Here is an 8,977-nt window from a genome sequence, read left to right as displayed (position 1 = left end):
CCATCCTCATTTCAGAAATGCAGAGACTGCCCCAACCCATGTGGCTCAGTTGGTTGGGCATCCTCCCTCGAAGCATAAGGTTGGTTAGATTCTGATGAGGGCACTTGCCTGGGTTGAGGTTCCTCCTGGACTGAACACATTTGAGAGGCAGCCAATTGATGTTTCTCTTTCACATCGAGTTTCTCTCCCTTTCTTTCTCCCTCCCTTCCTTTCCTCTTTCTAAAATAAATAAATAAAAATCTTTTTAAAAAGAGAAAGAAATGAAGGTACTGGTGCATACAAAGAAAGTAGTGTGTGCCAAACCCCAACACAGGAGTTAAGAAAAAAGCTGTTTTCCAGTTTCAGGCTTTTCCTTTCCTAACTTGATAGGGTCTGCTGTCCCCGCTAAAAATGAACACGGGCAAGAAGCTGGCTGTGAATTTCTAGAAGAAACGGCTCTGAATAACGAGTTTGGGAAAGAAATACCCAAGACATAGACCCCACAACTGTGTGAACTAGCTCCACAATCCCGCCTGCCTTTCTCTGAACCACTCAACTCAGCCAGGCAGGCTGCAGGCGTTAGCAGAGAGCTTCGCCAGGAGGGGACAGACGCTTGTTGTGGGAAATGACCAAAGAGCGAAGGATTGAGAAGTCAGCTGAAAGCGCCATTTGGTTTTATTGGTGACCCGTAGTTTTCCTCTTCCTATTCCAGCTTTTGCTTGGACCCACCACCCCGACTGCTTCAGAATCGGAAGCCGCTGCGCTACCCAACTTGAACTGTCAGCAGACACCTGTTAAGGCAGTTGCTCATCGTGGGCTACAAGAATCTGAACTCTCTTTCCCTTCGTGTGGGAGCGCAGCCACCGCCCACTTTGAGTCGCATCAGCGCCCTGCGTTCCAGCCCTGGACCCAGGTGCCTGGAGTTGACACTCGCGCAATTGTGCGGGAGCTTTGCCCAGTTTCTGCACAGGTCTGGCGTGTCACTTTTGCTCCTACAAGCAAAGAAAAGGAAGAACTTCTGCCTCCCAAGTCCGCCTCCCGCCAGCTGGAGATCTCCTGCCTGCCGCGCCAGGGACCACAGCCCCTCTCCCGCAGCTGGGTCTGTCCTCCAGCCTTCGCCCTGACCCCTCTCTTTTCCGGAGCGGATTGGGTGAATACAGACCCGCATCCGGGGGTCCATCCTCACCAGGTCATCGCTCACGGAACTGAGGAGCAAAGAGCAAGGCGAGGGGTTCGTGGAAAGGAAAGGAGGTAGACGTGCTACAAACGTTTCTGAAGAGTATCAAATTTGAGGGTTGCCCGTGGGCAGTGACAGTGGCAGTTGGCAGGCGGTGGTAGGGACCCGCGAGGGGCGCCGTGCTGAGTAGGGTCTTGCTGCAAAGGCTTCCAAGCCCAGGAGGCAGCGGAGAGGCTGTGGTTGCTTGTCCCTTGCTGCCTCGCCACGCAAACTTCCCATCTACTCTTCTTCCCTGCGGGACCGTCGGCCTCCACCTCCGCACCGGTTTCTTTGTCTCCGAGGAGGGGATTCACATCTTCTCCGTCCTTGCCACCACCTCCTCTGCAGCCTCCCATCCCCGCCGGCTCACCCCGGCTGCTCAGTGCAGCGCAGTGCCCCGGAGCGCGCTTGGCCACAGGCGTTGCGCCAGCCTGGCAGCGACCTCCACCGCTGGCGACACGCTGCGTGCTGGGCTGCCCCGCACCATCGGAGCAGACTGAACTGGACTTGTGTTTGGGGACCTTCCAGTGCCTTCTCCGGGTCGGCAGCTAGATAATCATCATTCTGACGGACTGCACACGTCTTGCTTGCGCGCCTAAGCAGAAACGCGAGGGCTGGGTCAGTAAGTGTAAGTCCTAACTATGATTCACCTTCTGGGAACTGAAATACAGCCCCCCACCCCACCCCCAAAGCGCTCAGGTCCGTGAAGAGGGCATGGGGGAGGGGAGGTCCTCAAGAATGTAGGAACTTTCCCCCCTCACTTAGGTCAAAGGTGGAGGTTGGGAGCGATGCCATCCCCATTTTCTACTTTTGCTAGAATGTTGCTTTTCTACTGAAGATGCTTGCCCAGGTTCTTGACCCTTCCTTCCAGAACAGCAAGCTATTACCATTCCTGCCTCTGCCTTTAAAAATCACACCTCTGTCTAAAAGGGAAGGACATACTGTATTCTTCCAGGCTCTTCACAGATAAACACGTTTATTTAAGCGTCCACTGGTTTTCCACCAAAAGGGTTCACCCACTGGTTGGAGCATATATGGTGGATGAGAGGGAGTCAAATGTGAAGGTCTTAAGACTTCTTTTGCCAATAGGGATGCATTGTTTAAACTCCATTACAAGAAACAGACAGTGCTGTTTTCAAAGAAAACCCACAAACTCAAATATACTGAAGAGAGATGTTCAAACACTTTGGTAAATATTTTCAGCTTGCTGCTTATTAGGCAAACAGCCATGTCTTGTACGTAGCATTCTTGGAGGTCCACTCCTCTCTCTCCCAGGACTAAGGAGTGTAAGGTGAGTAGCATGATTTCTGGAATTTTTCTTCGGGAAAAATTCCTGAAAGGTTGTGCAGTTGATGAGATGTTTTACTAAAGCCAACCTGTGACAATAAGAACACCCACTGTGGTGAAAACTCCTGCAAATTTAAATATATAGTTAAAGCATCAACTGCTTTCTCACTGAAACTATTTAAAGTTCTTTGAATCTGAAAAAAGAAAGTCACTTTCCTATTCTAAAAGAAATATTTCTGTAACAGAACCTCTAAAAAGTCACTTATTCAAGAAAACTTCACCATTCATAGTTTTCCTTAAATGTCTTGAAAAACATGAATGCCTCATCTGCCTTATTTCAAGGGCTTTCCTCTTGTCTACTTCTCTTTTAATTTTTGTGCTCTTGAGTTTCTAATGTGGCAACTCCCCTAGGTACTCTCTTTCCCCCTTCCCATTTTCCAGAAATGTAATTATGAAATATGTGCTCTGGGGAAGCTCTGACCTGGCTGAAGGCCAGTAGTGTGCTTGAGAACAGCTATTAACACCCATATGCTAATAGCTTGTAGATCAATAACTATTCCTGCAGAGAGGCTTCCAATTAAAGGGCTTTGAAATGAATAAAACAGGGCTAAAAAGAAGAGAAAGTTAATACAGAAAATATAGTCCTAATAGTCTTCTATCTTAGGCTTGCTCTCAATTAGGTTTGCTGCAAACCTGTAACTCAGACCTCTTGGAGTCTTGTTAAGGCTGTTAATGAATTGTCAGGGCTGACTATGCTCTCTAAAGTCTCTTAGTTTAAGGGAAATGGTGCAGCCTATCAAATATACACCCTAAGAATTGAAGAGATAGTTTCCATTTTCTCTAATTACTAAAGAGAGGAAGCAAATACAAAAGAGGACCTGGGCTTCTTGGAATATTCTATTTCAAATTTATACAGAGAGAACTTGAATATATTAGTAAATCAAATACATGAGTACATGGAAATCTCTATAATAAAGGATCCTATTAAGGTGTTTATGTGTGTGTGCACGCAGGAAGCCCTTGAAACAGAAAGTTTCCTGATGGGTATACTGACTATTTTCAATGTTCTAATCAGAGGTTGACTTAAGAGGGATCTTGGGACAACTTTCTCGTAGGAGTGGTTACCAGACTAAGACCAAGAAAATAATGACAAGAATGGCATATCAGAGCAAGACATTCTGTATAGGCAATTATATTCAGTAAAGGAAAAAATTACTTGGTATTTTGCTGATCTCAATCATTCAGCAAAATTCTGTTCTCCTTTAACTTCATGTTTGTTTTGCCAAATTACTGAGTACCTTTAATTTGTTGATGGTGTGCTACGGATTAAACAATGGGTGGGAAAGATCCAGTTTCTGTCCTCACAGAGGTTGCTGAGTGGATTGTTGAAAAGAATACAACTGCAATGTGACATGTGGAGCTTCTGCATCAGAAGTGAGCACAGGTTGTTGGGGGAACTGAGAAGCTTCCCCCGTCAGGGCAGGGAGGGCAGAGAGGCAACAGAAAGGCTGAGGTCTTGCTGGAACTGGGAGTAGTTTAGCAGACAGAGGCACGAGCGTATATCGGGATGTCAGGAGAAATGAAGCAGAGGAGCAGGCAGGGGTGAGTTCAAGAAAAGCTTTGAACATCATACAATGAAGTTGGAATTTCTTCACAGGTCCGTGTTGTCAGCCTGTGCAGGCGTAGCCTTTCCTGCAAGAGCACACCCGTGAAAGCAGCAGATCTTGCAAAACAGAAGCTATTCAAGAATGTAAAAGAGAAGGAATTACTTGCAGAGAATTGGTTATACAAGTGATGAAAGCCAAATGAGGGATATTGAGGTCACCCAGGGATTGACAAGAGCAGGGAGCCATTACTACCCCCATCTAGGGATACTCAGGGTGGAGGCAGTGTGACTGAAGCCCAGGCACCAGGGCCATCCACTGGAAACAGAACCACTATGGGCCAGCCCTGTGGGAGCCAAGACTGTGGATGGACTGCTGAGGCTCTGCTCAGAGGAGAGAGGGAGGGGGAAGAATACAGTGGCTTCTGCCTTCCTCCTGCCCTCTAGTTAATTACCTGCCAGCACTTCCCATTGGCCAGACCCTGCCAGCATTCAGATGAATCAGGAGCCTGCAAGAACAGCCTGCAAGAGCCAGTCCTCCAGGGGAAGGGTGAGCAATCAGCTGGGGGCATGTGGGCCCAGCCAGGCATGGTCTGTAGGCTGAGTAAATGTGACTCACCGATGTAGGTAGATTACATCATGATTAATAAAAAACAAAGTCATTTAAAGGAGGTTCTTAATTAATGGCAGAAGCCTTTTGTCATTATGATTATATTCAACAGGTACTACCATTATGATGTTGGGTTCTGGGTGTTTTTAGAGACTTGAAAAGGAAACTATATATTAAAGCCAATACATTATATTATGTTAAGCAATTTGGGGACTTTGGGGAAATAATATGATCACATTTGAATGTCAGAAAGACCATTTTAATGTCAAAATAGGCTTTGTCCAGTAAAATGTAACAGCCGTGGAGTACAGTCCCTGTCTTGTTGCCTTGTCCCACAGCACACATTGTAGTTCTTGACATAGGTTTTTAAATGGTTGCTGGATGCAAGGATGGACTGTGCCTGGCATTTAGAAGATGCTCAATTATTTTTGTTCAATGAATGAATAGGGAAGGAAGGAAAGAAAGGGAAGAGAAAAAGAAGGGAGATAAGTTAGAAGACTATTAAAATAATATGTTAAGAGATCAAGGGTAAACTAACATGGTAGAAAGAATAAGAGGACCACTAGGAGAAATATGTTAGAGATCAGTCTGAGGATTTTCTTAAATGTGAGGGGTAAAGGAGATGAAAAATCCTAGAATGGTTACTTGCTCTTGGAGTGACCTTGGCTTAATGGAAGGAGAGAGTCTGGGGTTGGGGGTTGGGGAAGAAAAGGGTTCGAACTTGAATATATAGGGGTTAGAAAGAGATGTGGTTCAGATTTGGACATATTTTTGGCATAGTTCCTGTGTAGGATACTGCTTGCTGTATGTCAGGTAGAAAGTTTATTTGAGATAATCCAAAAAAAAAAAAGCAACTGTTTTGCGCATGCCACTTCTTAACACTCACCTCTACACCAGGAACAATGGCTGGAAACAGAATCTGCTCCCAAATTGGTTCAGGCACCATTATGGTCCAGAGCAGAAGGTTTCAATATTTATCTCCTTCTGTGCAATTTGTTGATATATCTATAAATTTAGAACAGTCAAGATATTGAAGGAAATTTTCTTTTTCTAACTTAAAATTAATTTAATGATTTATAGAAGTTATAAAATTAATAAAGCTTCTAATATTCATCTCTCATAAAATGGGTTGAGTCAGGTTGGTGGCATTCACACAGGAATTACATCTATACTGTAAGTATTATGTTTTACCATCATAATATACATGTCAAGGACCATATTTAATTTATCCATATTTAGACTTAGACATAGAATTGACCTGTTAAAGGGCCTGTTTTGTTAAAATATTATCCTGTGTACAGTTTGAAGTATCAGAGGACAGGTGTTTTGAGCCCCCACCAAAATTAAACCAATTTTTTTGTGATCTTCCTTTGCCTCACCCTTGCTTTTTCCTTGTTTGATAGGTAACCTTTCTTTCTTTCTTTCTTTCTTTCTTTCTTTCTTTCTTTCTTTCTTTCTTTCTTTCTTTCTTTCTTTCTTTCTCTCTCTTTTCTTTTCTCTTCCTTTCTTTTCTTTTTTCTTTCTTCCTTTTCAATTGTAGATTCTTGTGCTACATGCTGAAAATGGGCCCACTAGGTGCAGAGGCTGATGAGAACCAGACAGTGGAAGAAATGCACATGGAGCATTATGGTCCAGAGCAGACCACCACTAGAGGTGAGATGGCCCCTGACTCTGAGCCCGAGCTTATAGACAGCACCAAGCTGATTGAGGTACAGATTATCCTCATATTGGCCTATTGCTCCATCATCTTGCTTGGGGTAATTGGCAACTCCTTGGTGATCCATGTGGTGATCAAATTCAAGAGCATGCACACAGTAACCAACTTTTTCATTGCCAATCTGGCTGTGGCAGATCTTCTGGTGAACACCCTGTGCTTGCCATTCACTCTTACCTACACTTTAATGGGAGAGTGGAAAATGGGTCCTGTCTTATGCCACCTGGTACCCTATGCCCAGGCCCTGGCAGTACAAGTGTCCACAATCACCTTAACGGTAATTGCCCTGAACCGACACCGTTGCATCGTCTACCACCTGGAGAGCAAGATCTCCAAGCGAATCAGCTTCCTTATTATTGCCTTGGCCTGGGGCATCAGTGCCCTCCTAGCAAGCCCCCTGGCCATCTTCCGTGAGTATTCACTAATTGAGATTATTCCTGACTTTGCAATTGTGGCCTGTACCGAGAAGTGGCCTGGTGAGGGGAAGAGTGTATACGGCACTGTCTACAGTCTTTCCTCCTTATTAATCCTGTATGTTTTGCCTCTTGGCATCATTTCATTTTCCTACACTCGTATCTGGAGTAAACTTAAGAACCATGTCAGCCCTGGAACTGCTAATGATCACTACCATCAGCGAAGGCAAAAGACCACCAAAATGCTGGTGTGTGTGGTGGTGGTGTTTGCGGTCAGCTGGTTGCCTCTCCATGCTTTCCAACTTGCTGTCGACATTGACAATCAAGTCCTGGACCTGAGGGAGTACAAACTCCTCTTCACCGTGTTCCACATCATTGCCATGTGCTCCACCTTTGCCAACCCCCTTCTCTACGGCTGGATGAACAGCAACTACAGGAAAGCTTTCCTCTCTGCCTTCCGCTGTGAGCAGAGGTTGGACACCATTCACTCTGAGGTGCCTGTGACTTTCCAGGCCAAAAAGAACCTGGAAGTCAAAAAGCATCGTGGCTCTTTTGCAGAGGCAACCAACGTCTAAGGACGCTCTGGTGTGAAAAAGTATGGATGAATTTTGACCAGAGCTACAAATCTGGTTGCAGAGAGCTTCCAGGTGCATCCTGATTTCCCATTTTAAGGAAGAAAATGAGCATCTGAATGGAAGTACCCTCGGTGTCATTCATGGGAACCTCCTCGGCAGAGGCGAGGTGGAAGCACGCACATTTGAAGATAGGGCAACAAAACGGTCATGCACAGTTGCTTGGCTGATAGGTTGGACTAGGAGTAAAAACAGAGAGCAATGCTTGTGACTGTTGCCCCGAGTAAAGGAAACCTGAACAAGGAATTAGAGTAACAGCATCACTAGGAGGTGGTGGCTAAATAATTTGACTTTCAGATCAGATCAGGGAGTAGAATGGGGATGATATATGATTGACTGCTCCCCCCATCTGATGAAAAGATGACCAAACACCAGTTTTTTAGAGAGCCACAGGTTCTCTTTTATTATACTTGTTTTTTTATGAATCTTTCTATAAATTAGGAATCCACCAGGAAACACTGCAGGTAAATATCACCATGCATTTGCATGACTTCAAGGAAATAAACTGAAATTTGCCTTATAATTAGTATTTTGGCAAATGATGGGGAAAATCCTTAATACTCAGCTGATTGTTCTTTTTTTTTTTAGATTTTATTTACTTATTTTTAGAGAAGGGAAGAAGGGGAAGAGAAAGAGCGAGAAACATCAATGTGTGGTTGCCTCTCGCACACCCCTACTGGGGATCTGGCCCACAACTCAGGCATGTGCCCTGTCTGGGAATCGAACTGGCGACCCTTTGGTTCACAGACCAGCGCTCAGTCCACTGAGCTACACCAGCCAGGGCTCAGCTGATTGTTCTTAAAACCAAGTGCACGTTTAGTGAAAAGCTGCTTCAACTCAATCAAAGGTTGAAATTCTCAGAAAATGTCAACCATCATTAACTTCTCATTTCAAGTTTTCCCTGCTTTCTATAGATACTGCTTCAATAACAAATAAGCATAAAATGTAATATATTGTAGTCATTTAATTAATTAATATTAATTATCACTTTGAACAGGTACTCTACCTATGTTGGAACTGAGTTTGTCTTTACTAGAAATTAAACCAATTAGAAAATAATTTTGTGACCTTTTGAAACATTTTGTGGTTATTTGTAAACAATTTTTATGCAGATACATAGCTCTAATGTGTTTACAGAACACTGCAGTGTTATTTTTTTTTAAATTCATCCTTAGTGGGCTCATTCATGACCAAGAAAACAGCATAATTTCATCAAAATAGAACCCATCTGGTGAAAAAATCTTAAAAACATTGGATTCATTCCACTTTGCAAATGTTCTGTTTGGACCAACTTCAACATAAATTATGCTCTTCTCAAAGTTATTAGCTAAATTATTTGGACAACATGAATATATACATAATAAAATTGTACTTATACATGGTGGGATACAGATATTATAGTATTTTTCATTTAATGATTTTAGGAATATAATTTTCATTTTAATAGGGTCCAACCAAAGATGCCTAAAATCCTATTATGTTCATGACAAATAATCAAGATGTTAAAATAATTGTACTTCTTT

General features: G+C 43.7%; 1 protein-coding gene across 2 annotated transcripts; it reads left to right on the top strand.

The window, feature by feature from the left end:
- The first annotated feature begins 746 nt into the window (after positions 1 to 746).
- On the top strand, positions 747 to 8,016 carry NPY2R (neuropeptide Y receptor Y2). 2 transcript variants are annotated; one of them, XM_045831387.1, is made up of 2 exons: positions 747 to 1,823; positions 6,236 to 8,016. In XM_045831387.1, the coding sequence occupies exon 2, from the start codon at positions 6,249 to 6,251 to the stop codon at positions 7,395 to 7,397; it is 1,149 nt and encodes a 382-aa protein (XP_045687343.1). In that variant the 5' UTR covers positions 747 to 1,823; positions 6,236 to 6,248; the 3' UTR covers positions 7,398 to 8,016. The 2 variants fall into 2 exon arrangements, with proteins under 2 accessions (XP_045687343.1, XP_045687344.1); XM_045831388.1 differs by having other exon boundaries at positions 1,766 to 1,813.
- Positions 8,017 to 8,977: the final 961 nt, after the last annotated feature.

Source organism: Phyllostomus hastatus, unplaced genomic scaffold (assembly GCF_019186645.2).
Source record: "Phyllostomus hastatus isolate PE091 unplaced genomic scaffold, TTU_PhHast_1.1 phas_contig_159, whole genome shotgun sequence".
Classification (NCBI taxonomy): Eukaryota; Metazoa; Chordata; class Mammalia; order Chiroptera; family Phyllostomidae; genus Phyllostomus; species Phyllostomus hastatus.
Note: the sequence above shows the minus strand (reverse complement) of the source record. Positions and strands in the feature narration are given on the sequence as shown.